The 26325-nt window shown below is 37.5% G+C and overlaps 1 protein-coding gene across 2 annotated transcripts in view; it reads left to right on the top strand.

The window, feature by feature from the left end:
* CNTRL (centriolin) overlaps positions 1 to 26325 on the top strand; it is a 109514-nt gene that overhangs the window by 39151 nt on the left and 44038 nt on the right. For both annotated transcript variants that reach the window (XM_043989266.1, XM_043989265.1), the window contains 13 exons: positions 1670 to 1823; positions 4492 to 4712; positions 6501 to 6677; positions 7534 to 7668; positions 8557 to 8702; positions 9418 to 9625; positions 10413 to 10592; positions 11363 to 11542; positions 12974 to 13090; positions 15833 to 15977; positions 17006 to 17154; positions 19186 to 19366; positions 22062 to 22375. In XM_043989266.1, coding sequence (XP_043845201.1) covers positions 1670 to 1823; positions 4492 to 4712; positions 6501 to 6677; positions 7534 to 7668; positions 8557 to 8702; positions 9418 to 9625; positions 10413 to 10592; positions 11363 to 11542; positions 12974 to 13090; positions 15833 to 15977; positions 17006 to 17154; positions 19186 to 19366; positions 22062 to 22375 — 2307 coding nt within the window. The remainder of the gene's footprint in view (positions 1 to 1669; positions 1824 to 4491; positions 4713 to 6500; positions 6678 to 7533; positions 7669 to 8556; positions 8703 to 9417; positions 9626 to 10412; positions 10593 to 11362; positions 11543 to 12973; positions 13091 to 15832; positions 15978 to 17005; positions 17155 to 19185; positions 19367 to 22061; positions 22376 to 26325) is intronic.

Raw genomic sequence — 26325 nt, forward strand, 5'->3', positions numbered from 1 at the left:
GGAGGATTTACTACTAAGCTAAAAGAAATAGTTATATGTATTGGGGTAGCTTTTAATGTAATTTTGTTTTTTAGTCTGAGTAGGTACCCACAGAGTGTACACACACACACACATACACACACACACTCTCTCTCTCTCTCTCTCTCTCTCTCTCTCTCTCTCTCTCTCTCACTTTGGTGTTTTAGTCTACTAGTACACACTCCTACAGAGGGGTAGGTAATAACAGTTTATTACCTTTAAAGATCTGCAATTTTGTTGGTGTGGATATTCCCTCCTCTGATCATAACTCCTCTCAAATTAAGTAGGTAGTATTTGAGAGCTGCTCGTAGATAGGAGTATAGTAATGTAGAAAAGAGAAAAAATTTTGGAAAATATATTTTTGTTTTATTATTATAATAATTGTTTTAATGTATTTTAAAATAAATTTATTTTAAAACAATTGTTTTAATAATTATAATAATTATTTATTATTATTATTAGATTATTCTCATCTTATTAGGATACTGTTTTTTAGAACCGATGAAGCAGGTATACATTTTTTTCCTGTCATTGTTCTGTCTTCCTGTCTCTAAGCCCTACTCATGCCATCCTATCCCCCATTCCTTGAAAAGGCCATTCTTATCCCTACTTCCATCTGATAAAAATGAACTTTCCCTCCTTAAATTTATCATGACATTTTTCCTGGGACCTCTTCTTTCCTGTTGCCCTTCCTTTTATTTCAGTTATTTATATACTTGTCCTTTTTCCCCTTTAGAGTATATAAGGTTCTTGAGAGCAGGGGGCTATTGTTACATCTATTTTTATGTTCTTAGCACCTAGTACAGTGCCTTGCATATAGTAAGTACTATTACATGTTTTTAAATTTACGTGATTTTGGGGGGGTAGCAGACATCTAAAAATTGTGAAATGTTTAGTTTCTGTATATTCAAATGGATCCTAGCCCTTGAGCTATAGCTTTATTTGGGTTCTAATATAAGCTCCTTTCTGAATGATAGTTGTGTGGTAATTTATTTTTCTGTGCTTTTGATCATATGGGCAGATACACAATCAAGAGAAGATGGCATGAACTTAAAAGCAAACTTTCCCTGGGGATTTTGTAGCCATGTGAACCACTGCATAAGGGAGTCCCATGTGTTCCCCAGTATTCAAAGTGGCAATTTGGTTCAGTGGAAAGAACACTGGATTTAGAATATGGAGAACTTGGCTCCTTTGCTTTATTGTGATCATCTATGCAATTAATTTCATCTTTCTGGGATTCAGGTCCCTCATCTGTAAAGTAGAAATAATAATTTTTATACTTCACACATCACAGGTTCTTATGAAGAAAGTACTTTGTAAACTGAAAAGCCATGTAGACATGTGACACCTACTGTTATAATTGTGGTCTTATATACCAAAATGAGTTGGTAACCTTTTAAGGATTCTTTTACCTGGAATGCAATGTTGAATTTAAGAAATCTTTTAAAGTTAGTGAAATATTGTTTTCTTATACAGAATGGCAAGAATAAATCCTAATTTCAAAAGAGCAATCATTCCTCAGATTTTCTTTAAAAATCACAACCAATGTTGCTATTTCTAATAATAACTCCTATTTATATGGGATCTTATAGTTTAATTCTTAAGATAGAAGAATTTTCAGAATATTTTTTTTAATCTTTGAAATTCATAGATTCATGTGGAGGCTCAGAAGAGAAACAAAGAACAGCAGCTTGACATTATGAATAAACAGTATCAACAGCTCGAATGCCGATTAGATGAGATACTTTCGCGTATTGCTAAGGAAACTGATGATATTCAGGACCTGGAGCAACAACTCACTGAAGGTAAAGATTTTATTATTAATCATGGTCATTTCTTTGAATCAGTTTCAATAAGGTTACTGTATTATGTTCTAGAAACTAAATTAGTTTCAGTAAGGATATCAGATTCTAGAAGCCACTTGAAATGGAACTAATCCAGTTACCTTTGTTCTAACATTGCATTTTCTTAGGTACCTTTTCTTCACTAAAGTCCCTTAAGTGAGATAATATTTGTAAAGCACTTAGCACACTGCCTGGCACCTAGTAGGCACTATATAAATACTTATTCCCTTCCCTTCCCCCTTCTAGCTCTTAAAAAAAAAAATCTGTGACTCCACTCTCTGACTCTGAAAGAAGCAGCTCTACTGTACTGGAGATAGCACTGGATTTACAGTCAAATGACTTCTAAGTCCCAGCTTTGCTACTCAGTTACTGTATGACATTGGGAAAATCAACTCACCTTCTCTGGGCCTCAGTTTTCTCATCTATAAAATGAGAATAATAATGCTTACATTTACTGCTTCCAAAGGGGCATTGTCAAGGAGTAAAATGAGATTACTTACATATATTACTTTTTTAGCCAGAGTGCTGCATTAATGTTAGCTGTTGTGATAATAGTTATAGTTATTCATTGTTATAGCAAATATATCTTAATTGTTACATATTTAAAAATCATTGTTTACACAATATTACATGATCCTATCAGTGTTGGCATACCCTCCAGCACCGCACAAAGCTGTGTCTTCTCTCCTTGTGCATCTCTTATCTATGTAATCCCATAAAGACTTCACAGAGTCCACTGAATGTAATTCAGACTTTCTTCTAGGTCTCTTAACAGTACATGGGATAGAGTACCCAGGCTATATGTTGATTAGCTCTCGCTCTTAATAAAGAACCAGTCTACCTTCTTTCTGGATATTTCTTCATACTTCTTGCTTCATTGGTAATATGAAAATACACAGAGCTGTGGCCTATTCATATCCTCTCATGTACCTCTCCACTACCCTTTGGGTGATCCATAATTTAGATTCCTCAGAAATTATGGTATTTTGTGATTCACAACATATAGCATCAACAGAAAAATATTGATGTTTAAAAAGTTGTTTTTGTTTCAGATAGAAACTTGAGAGTCATTAAAAGCATTGTACAGTTTCCTAAATGCATTACAGTCCACTAGTAGTAGTGGACGGCCTCCGTCAGTCACGGATGACCATGGATCAGTGCCTTGAAGAGCCATAGGCCACAGCGTGGCTGTGCTGGAGTGTCCTCTCCAGCTGGCCTGTATGTATCAATATGGAAAACAAGCTGTTGCCCATGCAGCAGGTTTTCCCTCTCCGCAACATTGGTGGATCCAAAGGAGAGGCAGAGCCAATACAGTTTGGCATCAGTGCTGCCGCAGGAGTTGCCAGAGGGATGTGATGTCCAACATCCAACTGATTTTTCCTCGGGGTTAACTCCCAAAGCCTTTCCCATATATGGGTATAGCCGCAAGGCAGTGGAGCTTTAAAATCAGGGTTCCTTCCCCTAGGCGAGTTGCCTGCCAAGGCTGACGAGCTCCACCTGCCCAAAGCGACTGGTTTTAAGGCGCCAGTGACTCTCCTCCCGTTCTCCTATTAGTGGAAACAGTTCCGCCATGAGAAGGCCAGGAGTTGGGCTTCGGTTGTCAGAGGCTATTTGAGACACGCACCATTGGAGCATTTTATAGAGAATGGGAGCTTATCCCCACTCCCACCCCAGCATGACAACCTACAGTCCACTATCTTCTTGTTTTTCAACTCTGGTTCCAGCTACAAATGTCTGTGCAAAACATATATACTAATAGACCAGTTCTGTGGTCTGTCTGTCCAACTATATATAGCATGGTCTGGACAGTAAGCATTCATCCTTTTGGTTTTTCTTCTATGGATAGTCAGACCAAATGCTTTTGAGTAAGTATAATTATTGTTTAGGAAGCTCAATATCATTTGTAAACAGGAGCATCTGAAAGACCTCACTATTTATAGGGAATCCCTCTTCCATTTGAATTCTGTATTGGAAATCCTGCCTAAGTGCTTAATAAATGCTTTTAAATTCATTCCATTTGTGATACGAGCAATATATCACTATTTTATGTTTCATTTGGTATTAATAATCTGAGGATCATTGAACCGTGTTGTTGCTTGCTACATTTTCCAGTGAGTCTGTATGTTTGTAACATATTAGTGGAAGACACTATGTTGGAAAAGAAGCTTTAAGAGTGCATTTTGTTCTGGCAGATCGAATGTTTTTTTATAGTCAACAAGCAGCACAGTGGGACCTTGTATTCTCTGTAGTTTGGGTCATTTGATTGTAAAGTAGTAGGCTATGGAATGTTGTTTGTGAAAGCCTGCCTGTTCCTTCCTTATTCTTTCATCGAATATTCCTTCAATACATGTGTATATTAGAAATAGGCATATGGCTTAACAGTAATGGATAGTGGTATTTGCAGAGTCTCCTTTTTTCAGTAGCAAGAATATTCGTGATTTTTCCTCTCCCTGTATGTATTTTGATAATAGAAATAAAAATATAGGCCATTTGCAATTTGTTGAATTATGTTATTAATAAGAAGCATAATCTATTATAATATTAAACAGTAATGATGCTATGATTATTATACCATGAAGGCATTTTTTTTCATAAGCTTCCATGTTAATGTCTCTTTACTTTTGTTCAGGTCAGATAGCAGCCAATGAAGCCCTGAAGAAAGATTTAGAAAGCATCATCAGTGGCTTGCAAGATTACCTTGAAAATGTTAAAGGACAAGTCACAAAGGTTCAGGATGAATGCAAGACACTACAGAATGATAAAGAAATTTTATTGCAAAAAGTGACTAAACTTGAAGAAGAGAAAATTGAGCTGGAAGTTGCCGCTATGGAGGCAGAAAATATGAGAAAAGTATGATTATCACATTTGCCTCTTTTTCTTTCCTTAAATGTAAAGGACTTAGCTGTAGTGTCAGGATTGACTAAGATAATTAGAAAAAGTTTTAAAGAGGGAGAAAACATGTGAATGTATTTTTTTAAATAGTTATTTCCTGGAATTTTTTTTTCCATTTAAATTGTGAGACTTTTAAAACTTCAACTCCCTTCCCTGATGAAATGAAGATTCTTTTAAATGACTTTTTGAATTGCTAGTCTGTGTGGCAAATTGTAAAGGTGATTGGAGTTTAGATCTCCAAAACCTCCCTCTAATTGTAATGATATGTATTATAACATTCTGGGCTCTAGGGGTCCCTTCCACCTCTAGTATTATACAACTCTGTATCCATTCTATTTGGTATGTCATTGTGTACATTACTGTGTCCCCACTTGGTCCCCATTTCTCCCCAAACTCAAATTAAGACCTGAGATTAATTTGTTTGGAAATTATTTTTGCCCTAATTCATCATTCTCCATTACAAGTCTTGTATCCATAATATTGTGACAAAATCCCTTGAGAGTCTAGCTTAATAACCCAAATCTAAATTGCTAGGACAAAAACCAATGAAAGAATAAATTTAAATGACTACAAACTATATTTTGTATAACATTTTCATGTTGCTATTGGTAGTCACTAAAATTATTCCTTCTGGCCTTTGGTTTGTATATGAACTAGCTTGGAATTGATTCAACCAGTTATCATTGTTTTTGTTGTTTTAAAGAACGGCCCCTAAGTAACTTATTAGTTGTTTCACCAATGTCAGCCACATTTTAAAAATTAGTTTGTATATATATTTATACAGCCGTTATTACAATATTAATGTTAATTCGCCTTGGGCTTTTTAGGAGCTGACATTGTAATAGAACAGCCAGAAAATCCGTGTAATTATAATTAATCATAAGTTATATTGATAGAAATCTACTTTCCATAAAGAGGGAGATAGTAGTTTTATTGTACTCTGCTGTGGTCAGATCATATCTGGAATGTTGAGTCAAATTTTTCATGTCATATCTTGGAGTATTGACAAAAATGTCTAGGATGTTTGGGGGACTTAAAGCCAGGTCATAAAAAGGTCATTAAAAAAAATATATCAGGATGCGTAATCTAGAAAAGAGAAGCCTTAGAGGAGGGACACTAATATCGTCTTCAAATATATAAAGAGCTATCATATGGAAGATGGAGCAGAGATCTATGTGGCTCCAGAGAAACTTCATTACAATCATAAGTGTCCAAATTTGGAACAGACTGCTTTTTCACAGAATGACTTATCTTATCACTAGAGAGATTTCAACCAGAAACTGAATGACCACTTGTTAAAGATTCCATAGAAGGAGTGTGTGTCTCAAATATGGTGTATACCTAGACAACCTCTAAAGGCCTTTTCAACTCTGAGATTCTAGCTTATATACATTAAAATGTCACCATGTTGCTGCCTTTAGAAAAGGGTCATAGACATAAAGCAGATACATATGATTGTGAGTCATCTGGGTGAGGCCATGAACAGAATGATGGGCATAGTGTCAGGAAGACCTGTGTTCAGATTTTGCCTCAGATACTTTTGTGATTCTGGGCAAGTCATAGAACCTCTGTCAGCCTCAGTTTCCTCATCTGAAAAAGTGAGAATCATAATAGCACCTATCTCCCAAGGTGGTTGTGAGGATCAAATGAGAGAACATTTGTAAAGTGCTTTGCAAACCATAAAGCTATTATTATAGTTAGATAAGCATATTATTATTATTATTATTAACGTTTATGTACTTTCAGGAACTTGCTGAAATGGAATTGTTACTTCAAGAGCATCAAGAAGCAAACCTGTCCCTTCAACAGACCCAAAAAGATTTAAGTGCCTATGAAGCGGAACTTGAGGCTCAGCTCAGAGCCAAGGAAGCTGAAAGTAACCAGCACAAGGAGGAAGTAGAGAAGCTCAAACAACTCAAACAGGTGAGGGGTGGAATAAAGGCAGCAGGAACCCTTTCATTGTATCTGAAGAGATAGTGTACCTAACTTTGAGACAGGTGTGACAGTAAAGAGCAAGCACCAACCTCAGGATCTGAAGACATGCACTTGAATCTTACACATAGCACTATCTTTGTGGCCATAGAGAAGCCTCTAAATTTCAGTTTCCTGATTGCTAAAATTAGTTTAATAATACTTCCGATGGTGGGAAAAAAATTGTTTTACATGTAACTTGGGGAAGAATCTAAATAAAATTTTTAACAAATAATACTACTTCCAACACTTCCCTTGTGTGAGGATCTAGTGAGCTAATATAAATACAGAACTTGTGCACATGAAGTGCTTTAAAGATACAAACTACTACTACTATTATTATTTTAAGGTTCTTTGAGAATTTTTTGCCTTACCAATGGGAAGTTTCCAGAACAGCTTTGAGAAATACTATATAAATGGTTTTTTTGTTTTGGTTTCTGGTTTTTGGTTTTGTTTTGTTTTTGGTGGAACAGTGAGGGTTAAGTGACTTGCCCAGGGTCACACAGCTAGTAAGTGTCAAGTGTCTGAGGTCAGATTTGAACCCAGGTCCTCCTGAATCCAGGGCTGGTGCTTTATCCACTGTGCCACCTAGCTGCCCCCCATATAAATGGTTTTAAATTAAATTTTCTTCTTTTAATGAACAAAAATAACTTATTCTTCTTTCCCCTACCATTGGAAAAAATATATATTATTCTGAATATTACAATAACAGTGAATTTTAGTGCTTTTGCTTATCTTTTTGTATTTTATATTAGTTTGCAAGAACTACTTCTGTATCCATTTTAATGTGACTTTTCTCTGGAGACAGTTAGAACACTTAACCCTTCAAGCTGAACTTGAAAATGAAAGACAGGCCCTGGAAGATGCTCTCAGCAAGGCCCAGTTCTCAGAAAAGAAGGAACAGGAAAACAATGAACTGTGCTCAAAAGTCAAACAGTTGGAGGTAATATCTTTAATCACACTTCTGACAATGAGCCTAACTGTACCTAGCTGGACTGATCTTTAGGTGATGACAGAATGCATTCCTGCACTCTTGTAAGCTTGGTAGGTAGGACCTTTTGTATCTCCAGAGCCTAGTAAATAGATATAACTTAATAGATACTTGTTGACTGATTGATCCACAAAAATAATAGTACCTTAAATTTATTATTCAATGTTATTGTTATAAAGAACCTTATGTGTACTAGCTCATTTGACCTATATCCCTGTGAGGTCCCTAACACAAATATCATTCATCTCATTTTGCAGATGAGAAAACAGGTCAAAAAATGTTAAGAGACTTGCCCAAAGTTTTATGGCTAATACAATGGAATTGGCAAAGAAAAGACTAGAACCCAGGTCTCTTGATTACAAATAGAGTATCCTTTCTGCTATATATACCCTCACCCTCCATTCATCCAGTGGCACATTTTGAGGATGCATAATGAGACACTGGAAGGAATCTTAGTACCTTTCTCAGTTTGGGGTTTTTGCTATACCTTAGAAATACTTTGCGTTAAAGTCATGGAAATTTTAGCAGTTTATTTTTATTTGAAAGATCAAAGGAGTTTTGTCTTGTTTCAGGAAATTATAAATATGTCTTGCCTATGAAATAACTAGAGTTTGAATGTGCAAATCCAAAGCAATTTCATCAAACAGAGATAGTGGTATAAATTCTTTTGGAAGCGGTAATACTCAAGTTTTAGTTTTTAATTGGTGCATGGACCTAGGTACTGTGGAAAAGATTATTTTCAAATTAAAAATAGGCCAAAGGGAGACATCAAAATTATGTGATAAGGAACAAAAACTGTAGTTTTCAAGAATGTGAAACCTTTTTCCCTTATTTTTCCAGGATGACAATAGTCTCTTAAAACAACAGCTTAAAGATTTTCAAAATGAACTCGATCATGTGGTTGATGGCTTGCTTCATCCCGAAGAAGTAGCAGCTCGTGTGGAGGAATTCAAGCGAAAGTTGGAAACAGGAGTTGGGGAAATTAGGTAAGTTATATCTTAATAAGATAGCTGAAATACAGCACAATGCCCAGTGGTTAAAGCTGGAAATATAGAGACATTAGATTAGAGGCATAAGGATGAAGAGTTTTTAAGAGAACTTTTTATATGGCCTGTATTTTTAATAATAAGAAAATTCAACTTTTGCTTGTGTGCTTTTTTTTTAGAAGTCTCATGTCCTTGGTGAATAATAATAATAACTCATATTTCTAGAGGGTGATGTTTCCTTAACACATTAAAGAGGAGGTTAGAAAGAGGGATAGTTTTAGGAGGGAAGACAGTGCTGAATACATTAAGTTTGAGATACCTATATGGAAAAAGTACTTTGTAAACCGTATAAATCTCAATTACTGTTATTATTAGCTAGTTATAACTATTATTAAACCCACTCAAATAATAGAATATTAGTACTAGAAAGGACCTTAGTGATAATCTAGTCTCATTCCTCTACTTTTTAAGTGATAAAACTGAAGACTAATGACAATGAATCGCCCAAGGTTACACAGTGAATTAATGGCAAAGTACTCTGTTCATGTCTTACAAATAATTCAAGCTCAGTAAATATTGATTCTTAAAGCAAATGCCTCTTCCTGTTGTACCAAACTTCATCATTTTGCATTGGTATAACAGTCTCTTTTTTTCATATGGCTGCATTATAAACTGACAGTTTCTGTTTATATTGTTTGTCTTTTTTCTCTGCCAGGTGCCTCAGTCCTTCAGATGTTCTAGGGAAAAGCCTTGCTGATTTACAGAAGCAGTTCAATGAAATCCTTGCACATGCCCAGCAGGAAAAAGAGGCGGCACTAGGTAGAGAGAGAAAACTGCAGGAAGAAATGGCATTTCAAAAGGAGAAACTGGTAGAGGAACAAGAGGAGTACAGGAAGGCCTGCGAAAAAGCAGCAGATGCAAGAGTAAGAAAGGAGCTCAAGAACTAAATGACAGTGATCCAGCTGCAGGGGAAGAGTAGTGCTTTTCACTCAACAGCTTACAAATGTTTCCCTTCTGATGGAAACAATGTCTTTGTTACAAAGAATACAGCTAGCTGGGTGTGATTGAAATTCTCTGTGGAAAATGGCTTTTGAAAAATGGATATTCAGTAACCGGGGTTCTATTCTTCATTCTGCTCCTTACTAGCCGTATAACTGTGGCCAGGTCCCTTCCCCTGTCTGGACCTCAGTTTCCTCCCCTGCAAAATGAAAGAGTTAAATTACGTGATGTAATGCTAGTAGTCCATGTCCTATGTTCTAACGTTCTATGTGCTGATGTTTTATGTTCTAACAGTATCTTTTGTAAGTTTTCTTTGAGCTGTAGTTTCCTTCTAGTTCTAATGTTCTGTGCTATGTTCTATGATCCTTTCCAATTCAAAAAAAGAAAACTCATTTCCTTTTTTCATGTTGTATTCTCTTTGCTTTGGAATGCAGGGAAGTGTGTTCTGTCTCTTTTATATTTATGTATCAAGTCTCTCAAGTATAGTGGTAGAAGGATATGACTCTTGTCATGATGATACATTGATGACACAATGAAATATGTACTGGAAAGCTTTCAAAATTGAACCATCATTTATCTTCCTGCACAGTTCTTTTGCGTAAACTTTCAGGATTACCATTTGATAATGGAAATGTAATTTCCCTGACAGTTTATTGATAATATTCTTTAATAACTATTGAATACCATAGTTGAAATTTGCTTATTTTGCAGATTCAGTCTGATAAAAGGCAGCATGAGGCCAAAATTCAACAGCTGGAGAATGAAATTCAATATTTGCAAGAAAATCTAAAGAGTATGGAAGAAATTCAAGGCCTCACAGATCTTCAGCTTCAGGAAGCTGATGAGGAAAAGGAGAGGATCCTTACACAGCTAGAAGATTTAGAGAATAAGGTGGGGAAGAAGAAAACAGAGTACTAATCTTTAAAATATTTTCTAACTTTCAGATCTTGCAGTTGAGAGGCAGTATGATAAAGTGGAGGGGAGGGAGCGAGCTTTGGGCCTAAATTCAGAATCTTTTGTTTCTACTACTTACTCTTGTGTGACCATTAGGAGTGAATATAATACCAATAGCTTCCATTTCTGGTCGTGCCATACATTTTACAAAGTACTTCCTGAGCATTTCTTTGTGCAGGTCACTTAACTTCTGTGTGCCCCTGTTTCTTCATCTGAAAGACAGAAAGGTCATCACTCAAACTATTTCCATTATAGGATTGTTGTAAGAAAAACATCAAGGTTCTTATAGGAATGGTAACTGTTGTTGATAAAAGTCACAATTCCCAGAATATTGATGTTAAAAATGATCCCCAATTTTATTCCAAGTCTCTCATTTGTAGGTGTAGCATAATTTGCATTGTAGGAGAAATGAACAGTCTAACCATTTAGGATTGTAAGACTGTAGAGGTCATCTTAGCCCTTCATTGTAGAGTTGAAGAAACTGGAGCCCAGAGATCTGAATGTCATGTCACGTACAGGTATTATGTAGCAGAACATATTAGAATCCCAGCCCAAACCCTCTGATCTCACATCTCGTGGTCTTTTCCTATATCTTGCACAACCTCTTTTTATGATAGAGTGTATTTCTTTCCTCCTTCTAAATCTCATTCTATAAAGTGGTTCATCGCTTTTAGTTTTATGTTTTTGTGTTTTGGTTTTTCCCCTAGAAAAAGCTAGAAGAGGCCAGGTCCCAGAAGCAGTTCCTTGGCTTAGATAGAGAGCTGAAGGAGCTAAAGAAGGCTGTGGCTGCTTCTGATAAACAAGCAACTGCAGAGCTTTGCATTGCCAAAGACCAGCTGAAGTCTCTCCATGGGACTGTCCTCAGGATTAACCAAGATCGTGCCGAGGTGATTCTATGTGTAGATAAATATCATTGAGGTCATTTCTAAAGATGCCAGCATCGTTTGGGCGTGTGGGAATGTGTATCTCTTACCTAGTTCTCTAGAATTTTCTTAGATTATCAACAAACTTGTCAACAGATTCTTATCTATAAGTAGATTCTGAAGCCAGCAACAGAGCATAGATTAATAGGTAAAGGCAACAATTCAGTACTTTTCCTACAAAAATAGTATGAACACCTACCACACATGTCTGCCATCCTATGGTAGATACTGTAGAGAACACTGAAGTATAAAACACAGTCCTCACTCTCACTTGTGTTCAACTCAAACATTACACACCTACTGTGTGCCAGGTTGGGTGACCTGGAGGATGTCTTACAGTAAGACACAACCCTATCCCCCAATTCAACAAACAGTTAAGCACTTGCTGTTTATTCTACCTCCACATCATCTTTTCTCTCCATTTACACAGCTGCCTCCTAATTCAGATTGTTATCTACCTCCCTCCCCTGCTCTCTTGCAGTAGCCCCTTCATTGGTCTCCCTCCTTCCTATTTCCCCCCTTCCTAAAACAGTGACCATCTCACTATTCTACTTGGAAGATTTTAGTGGTTCCCTTTTGCCCCCAAGATAAAATAAAGAATTCTCAGCCTGATGTTAAAAGCCCTCCACAGTCCTGCCCAACCTGTTTCTCTAATTTTATTTCATATTCTTCTCCTTCATATACTTCCTGTTCCAGTCAAACTGATATACTCACTTTTCCATACATGATGTTCTAGCCTTTCTTAGAGATCTTATCTTCAAACCTCCTCCATCTCGGGGGGCCACCTTGTGCACAAGGCCTTTCCTGACCTACCTGTCCCCAGCAGTTGTGAGGGCTCTCTGCCTCTAGAAAGTATTTTGTAAGGCAAAATCCCAGACACAGAAAATACAAAGATGAGAAGTGACACAGCCCCCCTCCTAAAGGGAGAGGTGGGCTGCTGTGGTGTAGACATATGATTCAAGGTAGGATGTGAAGTGACAAAGTAGAGGCCACTTTCTGCTGTGGGGACCAGCAGGGGCACCCGAGCGAGACCTTAGAGGAAGGCGTGCCAATGGCACATGATGGAACGTGTACATGAGTGGGATGAGGTTATTTCTAAGGCCTGTTCCAGCTCTTATCATTCTCTTAAGGACTCCTTTATTGTGTTCTAGGTAATCTCTCATAGACCATACACACTGTTAGCAGCTTACTAAAGAGAGAGCTCAGTAAGCACAAAACTACCCAGCAGAAACTTTGGGGAAGAGACCTTATAGGGCGAGTGAGACCTAGAAACATGGAGAGCCCTTCTGGTATTGGACACCACACAAATGCAGGCTCATGGGAGGGTGAGTGTGTGAAAACCAGTAGGACTGAAGAAGGGAGCTTATTGTTTCTGAACCTTCCTTGTCATTTTAGAGGCTCCAGGAAGCTGAGCACTTCAGCAGGCAGGCAGCCCAGGCAGCCCGGGACCTGACCCGAGCAGAGGCAGAGATCGAGCTGCTGCAGAACCTCCTGAGGCAGAAAGAAAAGCAAGTAAGTGCCTCTCACTCATTTGTTCATTTAATCAGCACCTGCTCTGTGAAGTATTTATTAAGCGTTTACAACATGCAAGGTACTGTCAGAGCACCGGGATGGAAAGAGGGAGATCAATTAAACGTGATTCCTGCCTTCAGAGACCCAATCGAGGAGAGGATTTAGGACATAAATATCAATATGTACTAAAAGGAATATAATAATAGTATAAAAGAGGTACAAAGTTTTATTTGAAGTTTTAAGGAAGGAATGATCCTACTATTGGGATGGGGTGGAAAGCAGAACTCAAAGAAAGCTTCCTGGTTTGAAAACTGCTGACCTGGAAAATAGGTCCAGGAGAGATAATTTGAAAATTATTGGTCTACCTGAAAACCATGATCAAGGAAAGAGCTTAGACATTATCTTTCAAGATATTCTCAGGGAAAATTGCCCTGATATTGTAGAAGCAGAAGATAAACTAGAAATTGAAAGAATCCACCAATCACCTCCAGAAGGAGATCCCAAAAGGAAAACTCCTAGGAATATTATAGCCAAACTCCAGAGCTCTCAGGTCAAGGAGAAAATATTACAAGCTGCCAAAAAGAAAGAATTCAGGGGGGCAGCTAGGTGGCGCAGTGGATAAAGCACTGGCCCTGGATTCAGGAGTACCTGAGTTCAAATCCGGCCTCGGACACTTGACACTTACTAGCTGTGTGACCCTGGGCAAGTCACTTAACCCCCATTGCCCCATAAGATGTGGAGTACTGTGGAGCGCAAGTCAGGATAGCACAAGATCTAGCAGCTTCTACATTAAAGGACTGGAGGGCATGGAATATGATATTCCAGAGGGCAAAGGAATTGGGATTATAACCAAGAATCACCTACCTAGCAAAACTGAGCATAATCTCTCAGAGGAAAATATGGGACTTTAATGAAAAAGAGGACTTTCAGGTATTTGTGATGAAAAGACCTGAACTGAATGGCAAATGACTTTCAAATACAAGACCCTAGAGAACCATAAAAAATTGGAGCTGGGGGACATACCTGGGGTCATGCAGTGGGTGACTGTCTTGTGTCTGAGGCTGGGTTTTGGCTGGGATCCCCCTGGGTCCAGGGTGGATGCTTTGTCCACTGTGTCACCTAGCTGCCCCATGATGACATCTTTAGGGTTAAATTGAGAAGTGAGGGGAATACATTGGGGGAGGGGGAAGGGCAGAGGTGAAATCCTACATGAAAGAAACAGGAAAAGGCTTATGAAGTAGGGGAAGAGATGGGGGAGGAGCAGGGCAGTAAATGAATTCTGCACTCAGAATTCTACAATCAGAAAAGGCTCAAAGACCTTAAACTCATCAGAGTTGCTTCAAGGAGGGATTAACACACACACACACACACCTGGGTGGAGTAATCTCTCTAACCCTGCAGGAAAATAGATGGGGAAGGGGATAAAGTGAGAGGGGCAAAAGAAGGAAGGGCAGACTAGGGGAGGGGACAGACAGAAGCAAATCCCTTTTGAAGAGGGATAGGATGAAAGAAGATGGATAATAGAATAAATATCATGGGGAAGGGAAGAGGATGGAAGGGAAACAGTTAACAATAGTAATCATGAAAAAGAGAAAAGGGGAAATTGTACAAAAAATATAGCAACTCTTTGTGGTGGCTAAGAATTGAGAATCAAGAGAATGCCCATCAATTGAGGAATGACAGAAGAAGCTGTGGTATATGATTGTGGTGGAATGGTATTGTGCTATAGGAAATGAAAAACAGGATGCTCCCAGAAAAAACTAGAAAGACTCATGAACTGATGTATAGTGAAGTGAGCAGAGCTGGGAGGACATTATGCATAGTGACAGCCATATTGTTCAATGAGCAATTGTGAATGACTTAACTACTCTCAGCAATGCAATGATCCAAGACAATCCCAAGGGACTAATGATGAAGCTTACTATCCACCCCCATAGAAAGAATTGATAAAAAGTGCACTTGTGGATTGTACATATATAACCTGGTTGCTGTCTTGTGGAGGGGGGAGGAAAGGGAGGGAGGGAGGAAGAAAATTTTGGAACTCTAAATCTTATGAAAGTGAATGTTGAAAACTACCCTTACATGTAATTGGAAAAAATAAAATAAATGTTTGTTAGAAAGCTTCCTGGTATGACCCTGGGCAAGTCACTTAACCCTCATTGCCCCACCCAAAGGAAAAAAAAAAGCTTCCTGGAGGAGGTAGCTTTTGAGCTGAGCCTTGAAGAATGGATAAGAGAGTTCATTGAATAAAGATGGAGGGGGGGGGAGTAGCTTTCCAGGTTGGGGGAAAATATAAACAAAGTCATTGAAATGGAAAACTATGCATCCTGCAGCCTTTTCTTGGCAGGGTTTTTATTAATATGCCCTATGAAATCCTGTAACTAAATTATTATAATAGACAACTCAGGGGATTTTGTTGAGCAACTTCATATAGAACAGTATGAGATATGGATACAAAGAACTGCCTGCTCTAAAAACTATAGCTGTTATTTCTATAGGGTTTTAAGGTTTACAAAGTGCTATTACTTCAAGGTCCAGAGAAGCTAGGCTCAGGAGGTGAAATGATTTTCTCCTGGTCATAAAACCAGGAAATGACAAACCTAGAGGTCATAGACTTGGTCCAGCATCCTCTCTACCGTATCATGCTATGTAGTGAAGGTTTCTGGAATAAGGATCACTTGGTAAGGGTAGGTGCTTTGAAGAGAAATTTAATTGGAACTTTGGTTATTTTTGTCTTAATAGTTTCACATTGAAATGGAGAAAGCAGATCCAGGTGCCTTTGGATCAAATTCCCAAATGCTAGAAATTGATCAGTTGAATGATATAATGAGAAGACAAAGAGCAGAAATTGAAAGGCTGTGGAGTTTACTTGATCAGACTGGGGCTGGTAAAGTATTTTAGTTTGATTTCTTCCCCTATTTATAGACAAGTGACATTTCTATTATTCCTTTTCATATAGATCTTCCTTTTTAAAAATTAAGTTGTCCTACTTTTACCTTCAGAAAATTCTTTCAGTGGTTATTAAACATAAATCTATTTAATATTATCCTTAGATGTAGTGCTTCTGTTAAAGTCCTTTTCTGATGCCTCCTACTAGCATAAAGGTGACCCAGAGTTTCTTAAAGCTTTACTATCAGGATATAACTCTGACAGGTCTATCAAGCTGGAAAGGTTTCTAATATAGTGATGGATTATGTATCTGTAATCTAAGTGCTGCCCTGGAGAAAGACAAAGCTAACTCCGGGAGTTAGCTACCAAAGAAAAGATTAACACACAGTCAGCGAAGACATGGAGGGGTTGTGATCTGTTTTGGTGGAAAGGGAATACTATCCTGATTACATCACAGATCCTTAAAGTATAGCTATAAAGATTGAGGGCAGGGGGAAGGGGGGGGTGTTTATTTAGTTATTTTCAATTGTGTCCAATTTTTTGTGTCCCCTTTTGGGGTTTTCTTGGCAAAGATACTGGATTGGTTTGCCATTTGCTTATCCAGCTCATTTTACAGATGAGAAAACTGAGGCAAACAGGGTTAAGAAACTTACCCACTGTCTCACAGCTAGTAATTGTCTGAGGCTGTATTTGAACTCAGGTCTTCCCTTTCTCCAGGCCTGATACTCTACTGTGCCATGTAGCTGTGCCCAGATACAAAGATATTGAAGGGTAATTCAATACTGAGAAAGTTCAGTAAAATAATAACACATTGATCCTGATATAAGTACTTGTATCCCAGTTTTTCTATAAAACTTCTACAAAACCTAAATGTCACCAGTTACAAAAAGTCCAGATCTAAAATCAGCTTTAAAACATTGCTAAGCTTCATTGCCTTTCACACATTAGGACTTTGCAGATATTTTGAAGAAATGAACTCTGTGGTTTTACCCCCCAGCTTCTGAGAGTGTCACAATTCCTTTACAGACAGCAAAGGAGAAATAGAAAGTCTGTTGGATGAAATCACAGAGCTCCGACGTACCCTTTCTCACCAGAATGATTACATTAGCAGCATAGCTGATCCTTTCAAGAGACGAGGATATTGGTACTTTATGCCATCATCATCATCATCAAAAGTATGAAATCTCTTGGGCAATGGGGCACAATGAGGGGGTGAATCATGACTCTTCTATGGGAAAGTATAACAAAGTATGCATGTCCTCTTCCTAAATATGGTAGTAAATCAGAGAATAACCCCCAGATAAAAGACCAGAGGTTTCTTTGTAAAAATGCTGGTATGGGGGGGGGGGGGAGCGGCGGAGCAGCTAGGTGGTGCAGTGGATAGAGCACCAGTGCTGGATTCAGGAGGACCTGAGTTCAAATCCAGCCTCAGACACAACACTTACTAGCTGTGTGACCCTGGGCAAGTCACTTAACCCTCACTGCCCTGGGGGGGAAAAAACCCCACCGATATAGGGTCTTGATATTTTAAATGTATATGGAAAAACCCAGAAACTTCTCAAGGAGGTTTATTTTTTTTTTACATTGAAAAGTATACAGTTTAACAAAGTATAAGTAAAAGTATAGTTTAACAAAGTGCTTTTCTCACTACCCTTTAAAGTAGTTTATTATTTTTATTTGTTTTTTGCAGGGCAATGAGGGTTAAATGACTTTCTGTAAGGGACTAAAATTCTAGCTATACTGTCTAAAATATCTAATGAGTGGTCACCAATAAATTAGAAGCTTTAGCAAGAGTATTTAAGTGTTTAAGTATTTATTAAAGAGCATTAGGATCTAATGATCAGAGAGAAAGGTAAAAATCTAACTATTTCTAAGAGATCTCATCATCTGACCTGCCATGGCAAGGTCAGGAACAAAAAGGCCCAATGCTTCCTTCTTCCTCCCAGAAGCCTCCTGTGAAATTGGAAACATCCCATCCACACACACACACACACACACACACACACACCTCCAAGCTAATTGGCTGGTAGCTTTGATAGACAGTACCCACAAGCAAACATTACTTCCTGGCGCCCAAGGAAAAGCCGCATGGCTTGCCCTCAGATGCCTTCTCCTCATGGAGGAGCTTTCCTACAGTAACTCTCCAGCAGGTGGTGTCACTCTTATCATTACATTTCCCAGGGTCACACAGCTAGTGTCAAGCGTCTGAGGTCAGATTTAAACTCAGGTCTTCCTGAATCCAGGGCCTGTGCTTTATCCACTGTGCCACCTAGCTGCCCCTAACCCTTTAAAGTAGTACAGTTATCATATTCTTCCCCTTTTATAGATGTAGATTTCATAGTACTGTTTCACTGGAGCCCAGAGAAATAAAAGTGACTTACCTGTAATCACAAAGCTAAAGGTCTGTCATATCCCTGGAACTTGGACCCAGGTATTTTAACTTCATATCTAGTTTTTTGAGGGTTTTGAGTTTTGGTTTTTTTCCTATAGCACCATGCGGATTCAAGAAATATGTAATGCTTTTGGGGGGATTTAAAAAAATATATATTATTACCCAATTCATTTTCATAGAATATTCCAACTAAAACCTGACCACTGAATTTTTTTAATGCATTGCTATTAATCTTAGTCTATGTTTTTGAGTAATGATATAATATTAGCTGCAAACTAACTCTGTGATCTTGGGTAAGTCACTTCCCTTCAATTGAGCCTCATTTTCCCCCTCCATAAAATAGGAGATAGGACCTCTTCAGTTTAATATATAAGCTCTTTGAAGGCAAGAATTGTTTTTCATTTTGCCTTTTCCCCCCAGTGCCATGGGATTATTAGATGCTTTTTGGATTGAATGGAATTATATGATCTCTAAGATCTCTTCAAGTTGAAACACTGTGTGTTCCATGTTCTAAGATCCCTCCCACCTCTCTGACATTCAGTCTTTTCAAGCTGTAATATTCTGTAATTCAGGTCATTCAAATTAGGCGGTACTGAGGTTAACTGCAGTATTACTGAAGGTCCTGTATTTTATACTTAGTTCCTATTAGTCAAACACCAATATTATATATCAATTTATAATTCTTTCCCTTGGGTGACTATTGGAATTATATTTTAATGACTCAAAAGTAGCACTTTCTAAATGTTTCTAGAATTAGTGAATTAGAGAAATCAATGTTTGGTTTACATAAATGTTATGCTATTAACTGTTTTAGGTTTCTAGTCCCAGGTCTCAGAGTACAAAAGACTCTGGGATTGCCTTAAAATATACATCCTTTACCCCACTCCGAAAGGAATATGGCCATGGCAAGCATATTGAGAGAAAAGATATTGCATCAGGATGTTGGATTTATTCTCCAGTCAGAAGTGGACTGCATAAAATTTATTCAAACAAAGGTCAGTTGGATCACATAAAGGAAATTCAATTTCTAACCATCGAGAAAAAGAATTTACATCCTTTTATCATATACATATACATATACATATATATATATATATATTGGTGGGGAGTGCAATGGGGGTTAAGTGACTTGCCCAAGGTCACACAGCTAGTAAGTGTCAAGTGTCTGAGGCCAGATTTGAACTCAGGTACTCCTGAATCCAGGGCCGGTGCTTTATCCACTGCGCCACCTAGCTGTCCCATTATATATTTTTAATAAAAGGAGGAAAGTCCCTCCTATGTGCTGGGCATTGTGCTAAGGGCTTTGCAAATGTTATCTCATTTGATCTTCACAATACATGTGAGATAGGTGCTATTATTATCCTCTTTTTACAGCTGAGGAAACTAAATAAAGGTATATCATTAGGATACTATATTTCATTTATTTAGAATTTTCCCCCACCTTATATGTAAAAACAAATTGTAACATCAAGTTCTGAAACTTTGTGTTCCAAATTCTCATCCTTCCTCCCTATTCAGGATACTTTATTTCAGAAACATAAAGCAAAGTGTCTGACAGATAGTGGGATGTATTATAAAGATGCTGAACTAGGAATCAGTTTGAGGCTGCATGACCACATCAGAGAGATTTTAGAGGAATTTCTTATTTTGGTGAGGGGTGAAAAAGATGGCTTCCGGAGAACCTTCAAATTCTGAGATTCTGGGATTAGGGATTCAAGGCCTGGCACTGACATTTCCTAGCTGTATGACGAGGCAAGTTATTCCTCTTTTCTGAGCTTCTGCTTCCTTATTTGTGAAATAGAGATGATGATGTTCACATTACCTCCCTCACAGGATTCTTGTAAGAGGAGGTACTTGGTATAAAATGCTGTAGAAACAGAAATGTTATTGCCAATTTCATATTGCATCAAAACTGTAAGTGCTCCATGTGCAGATGTTTGAAGAAGAGTATATAGAGACTCATATGTTACAGTGGAAAACCAACCTGACTAGTTGACTTGCCCTTGGATGTGACCTCTTCTATCTCTGAATATCTATTTAATAGAATGGTAGCATCTGTGTGCATTATGAGTGCTGGATCTCAAGTCAGGATGACCTGGGTTCAGATTCCAATTCAGTCACTGTAACCCTGGGAATTTCTGTCAAGCCTTGGTTCCCTCATCTGCAAAATGAAGAGAATAGTAATAGCTAATATTTAAATAGTACTTTAAAGTTGTCAAAGTGCTTTATAAATACTCTCATTCAGTCCTCAAAACAACCCTGTGAGACAAACACACCATTATTTTTTCTACAGAAAAGAAAACTGATGTTGAAAGGGGTTAAGTGACCCGTGGTCACATAGCTAGTATCTGAGGCAGGGTTTCCACCCTCATATCTTCCCAACTCCAAGCCCAATACTCTGTACGCTAACCACACTGCATTAACTTTATTGTCAATAGGACTATTTTGAAGATCAGCTGAGTTAATGTGTGTAAAATGCATCACATTAACCTGAAAGTATGTTCTTACTGTAATCATATTAATCTTGGTGCTAAAGATGTATAAGGCCTTAATAGATATATAGCATCCAAGGAGCAGCTAAGTGGCTCAGTGGATAAAGCACCAGCTCTGGATTCAGGAGGATCTAAATTCAAATCTGACCTCAGGCACTTGACACTTACTGGCTCTGTGACCCTGGGCAAGTCACTTAACCCTCATTGCCTTTCAAAAAAAGGAAAAAGAAAAAGATATATAGCATCCAGAACAAGGAAGATGATAGCCCTACTGTCCTGCTTGTTCAGTGCATGCATGAAGTTCACTTGTATGTTCAGTACTTTAGAAGCATCATTGACTAGTGGGAGCTTATTCAAAGAAGTGTAACCAGGATGGTGAGAGATGCTGAAACCATCTCATGAGTGTTCAAGAAACTCTGGTTTAGCCTGAAGAATAGAAAACTTAGAGGAGACATGATTATAGTCTTCAGTTATTGGAAGGGTGGGCAATCATGAGAGAAAAGGATTAGATTTATTTTATATGGCCCAAGAGCACAAGAACTAGTACCAAGAGATGGAAGCTACAAGGAGTCAAATTTTATTGCAGTATGAGAAAAAAAAACAAACATTGCACCAATGATGATGACTTGATGACTGCCTTGTGATGTGATGTGGCGAGTTTCCTTTAGTTCTTCAATTAGAGACTCTGTCACCACCTGTCAGAAATGTTGGGAAAAGGATTTATACTTAAAATTGGGATTGTTCTAGATTGACTTTTTTTGAGGGGGTGGTGGTGAGGCAATTGGGGTTAAGTGACTTGCCCAGGGTCCCACAGCTAGTAAGTGTCAAGTGTCTGAGGCAGGATTTGAACTCAGGTCCTCCTGACAACAGGGTCAGTGCTCTTTCCGCTGTGCCACCTAGCTGCCCCTAGATTGACTTTTTTTTTTCTTTTCTTTTTTTTTTTTTTTTTAGTGAGGCAATTGGGGTTAAGTGACTTGCCCAGGGTCACACAGCTAGTAAGTGTTAAGTGTCTGAGGCCGGATTTGAACTCAGGTACTCCTGACTCCAGGGCCGGTGTTCTATCCACTGTGCCATCTAGCTGCCCCCCTAGATTGACTTTTAAAGTCCCTTTCAGCTTCAAGATTCTGTGACAGCTTTTTAAACTAGAGAACACAAAGGCAATGATGTTGGTTAGCTTGTTCTGTTTCTTTTTGTAAAGGTGAAGAAAATAGAGGAAATGCTAAGGAAGAAAAAGAACTAGATGGTGAAGTGGACTCTCCATTTGTACCTCCTCCTGGATCTGTTATTTATACTGTGTTTCCAGATGGCACACCTGTCCCCCAGGGGACTGTGCTATATGCTCCTCCTCCGCCTGTAGCAACCAATGGCAGACCATTGGAACCTGGAACAGTTATTTATGGCCCCCCTCCTGCTGGAACACACATCGTTTATGGCCCCCCTCCTCCTCATTTTTCTATCCCACTTATTCCAGTGGGAGTCCTTCACTGCAATGTACCTGAACATCATAACTTGGTAAGTCAAAAGGATAGATCATAGTACCCATCAGCTTTTCTTTGTTTGGTTGGGTTTTTTGTTTTTGTTTTTGTGGGTGTCTGGGGCAATATGGGTTAATTGACTTGCCCAGGGTTACATAGCTAGTAAGTGTCAAGTGTCTGAGGCTGGATTTGAACTCAGGTCCTCCTGACAAGAGGGTCAGTTGGTATCCACTGCGTCAACTAGCTGCCCCCACCAGCTTTTCTTAAACTGTGTTCTTTGAAACCTTGGAATTCTACAAAGCAACCAAGGGCTTCCAAAAATAAAAAAAAGGCAAAAACCCACCCAAAACATTATTGAGGACTTGCACAAAGACACAGCAAATCCATCAGTTTTTCCATACAAATTGCTCCTGCAAAATATTCAGCTGATGTAGAGAACAAGCAAAGATTGGTTCTAGAAACAATTATTTAATGTACCCAATAATATATGATGCACAATTGGTTGTCACACAATTTTGGTAGAGAAAATGTAAAATAATCAGTTTCCATTTTATTCTAGATTTTATATAAATATTTTATTAATGTATACTTAACTTTAAACAAAAGAACCAAAGAGATAATTCGTACATTTGCAGCTGTTAACACTTTAAAATTCCTACATGTCCATAACAACTGATTATTCCTCCTTATCCTTCCTTCTCTTTGTTCATTCTTCTCTGTATTTTTAAAAAATGTAATAATTATAGAATGTAACCTTCTGGTTTTGCTTCCTTCCATAAGCATTACTTCATTAAGTCTCCTCATATTTCTTTATATTCCTTATATTCATAATTTTAATGGGACAGTAGGGTTTTATTATATGGATATTTAATAGTTTTTTCAGCTATTTGCCTATTGTTAGATATTTGTTTTCATTTCTTTGTAATTTCAAATAATTGTTACATGTATTTAGCATAAATCTTTATTTTTTAAGTGATGACACTTTTAGAGTATATTTCCAATAATGGGATTATTTGTTTAAATTGTAGTTGAAATTCTTGTTATGCTAAAAGCTTAACCTCCAAAAATATTTTACCAATATGCAATTCCACTGGCAATGTATAAGTGTACCCATTTCTCCACAACCATTGAATTTTTTCTGCTTTTAGTTATTTTTGCCTATTTGATGGATGTTGAATGTTACCTCAAAAATTTTTAATTTGCATTCCTTTGACTAGTGAGAGAGAATATTTTTCCAAATAATTATTTGAAATATCCATATTTACTTTCTTGTAAGTTATTTCTTCATATCTTGTAGAAATCTCCTACACTCCAGAATTGCCACCTGTTCAGGTGAAAACCTCCTTTCCTTTTACCCACTCCCTCATTTTTGCACTTACTCAGTTAAGCTTTACTCCTCCCCAGTCATTGTTTTTTCTTTTCTTCTTCCACTACACCCACTTGGTTATTTATAAACTTTTCTTCTCACATTCTCCATGGAAAATACTTCATCTTTTGTCACCCTTTCCAGGAAATTTTGCTCCTTTTTTGTACGACCAACACACCAGACATGAAAGAAAAATCAGCATATTTTTTGCTTCCCATTGCCACTTTTGGACTTCCTCTACCACATCCCAGTGAACTTTCTTCCTTTAAAGTTCACTCCACCCATTTGTAGTACTCTGATTAGATCCTTGTTGCTGTTATATGCTGGTCTCCAACTAATTCTTCTACTTTTCTCCCTCATAAAACCCTCCAAACTGACCCATATATCTATAGATATGGGGACATCACCATTCACCTAGTCTTCTCTCAGGTCCTTAACCTTGAAGTCATCCTTAATTGTTTCCTCTTTCACTGCCTTCTTTTTCATACCTCCACAAACCTTTCATGGCTTCCCTACCCCATACTAAACTAAAAACATGAGGCCATTTACCAAGAACTCCCTCTTGTCCCTTCTTCCTCATCTTACATCACTAAGATGTATGTTTTCCTCCACCCCTATCTCACATGAAGAGTTGGCCTTTCTCCTTGCCAAGAGCAACCCCTCTCCATGCACAAGTGACCCCATTCCATCCTGTCTTTCTAATGGTTTGACCCATCTATCATCCCTACTCTCATTTTTCAATCTCTACCTTTCTGTTGCTTCCCTACTACATATAAAAACATGCCCATGTCTCTCCCAATCCTCAAAAAACCCTATAATTTCTTATATGTTTAATATTTTATAATGTATCTCTTCTACACAATTGAGAAAAATATATTCCCTTTTCATTCTTATTATAGTTAATTTTCCATTTGGAATTTATTATAGTAGATGAAATGAGGATATAAATATATTTTTGCCCTGTTGTTAGCCAGTTTTCCTTTTTATTAAATAATTGATGCTTTCTCCAGTTTTTTAATCGACTATAGGTTTATCAAACATTAATTTTTGTTTGGTTGGTTTTTTGTGGGGCAGTAAGGGTTAAGTGACTTACCCAGGGTCACACAGCTACTACATGTCAAGTGTCTAAGGCTGGATTTGAACTAAGTCGTCCTGAATCTAGGGCTGGTGCTTTTTCTACTGTGCCACCTAGCTGCCCCCTCAAACATTAACTTTTGTATGAATTTCTCTCTCCCCCCCCCGCCCACCAGTAGCAGAGCATTTTACTGAAAACTGTTTTATATGTGTTTAAAGCCTAGAAGGTCAAGTCTGCCTTTGTCTGCTCTTCTTTCATTTCTTTTTTTTTTTTAGTAAATTAACTCTTGATATTCTTGTCTCTTTGCTTTTCTCCCTAAATTTTATTTTGATTTTACCCAGTTCCATAAAGAAAACAATTATTTTTATATTGGTATTGCATTAAATCTATAAATTAATTTAGGGAGTAATTTTACTTTTACTATATTGAATCAATCTATACATGAACATTTAATTTTCCTTTACTTAAATCTTTTATTCACATCATAATTATTTTTATTTGTGTCATATATGTCTAGGTGAGTTAAATCCAAAATATACAATATATATTTTCAAATCAGTGTTCATTATGGGCAATTGAGTAAAATTGGGAAAGCTGAAGAAACAAAAAAGGAAAAATGTTAATAATGAAGACTGATAATCCAGTTTCTCCTCCACATTCCTAAATACAGAAGAAATGCAATAATTAATGATCATTTTCTCCAATTGCTGTTTACTTCCAGTAATCCTGATGTGTAGAATGTGTTAAAAGACTGCCTTTTTAAAAGGTAGATCCATGGTTAGGCCAAAATTATATATTCTACATAATAAATAGGTGCTGAAAGAGTAGTTGAATTTCACTGAAATATTGAAACAAAACTCTCAAATATTTTCATCAGAAATTGTGATGAAGAAGGTAAAGGGAAAAACAAAACGTGTTGTTGAATATCTTAGAGTGAGGACTCTTAAATATGACATTGTCCTTAATGCTTAGTGATAGTAAAAAAAAATAAATAAATTACATCCTTTAACCAAAACACATTATAATATTAAAGAAGTCAGAATTAAGTTGATCTGAAGTTACCTCTTCTTAAGCATCATAGTTACTTCAGCAACCTTGTTATCTGGTGCTATTGGTTGTAGGCATTTTAAAAAATTAAGCTTAAAAGATTCACAGTGTGGTAGAAAACAAGCCATGCACTAATGATCAAAAGACATGAATTGGAATCCTGGCTCTGCCGCTTTAATACATAATCTGTTTGACCTTAGGCAAGTCACTTATCTGTGTACCTCAGCTTTCCATTTCTGTAATATGAGGGGCTTGAGCTAAATAATTTCTCAGGTCCCTTCTAAATAGTGGATACTTTAAGGTTATTTACGTCGACATTTTAGTCAAAGTAAAGGGTTCAGCAAATAATATAAAGTTTCAGAATTCCTTGCTCTGTCCTTACCAAGACTAAAGAGATAAAGACCATATGCTCAATATTCTTCTGGTTTCCCCATAATTAAATTTAGGCATTATAGGAATCATTAGGTTTAGAACAGAAAGGAATTTAGAGACTATTTTA

This window comes from Dromiciops gliroides, chromosome 2, assembly GCF_019393635.1.
Source record: "Dromiciops gliroides isolate mDroGli1 chromosome 2, mDroGli1.pri, whole genome shotgun sequence".
Classification (NCBI taxonomy): Eukaryota; Metazoa; Chordata; class Mammalia; order Microbiotheria; family Microbiotheriidae; genus Dromiciops; species Dromiciops gliroides.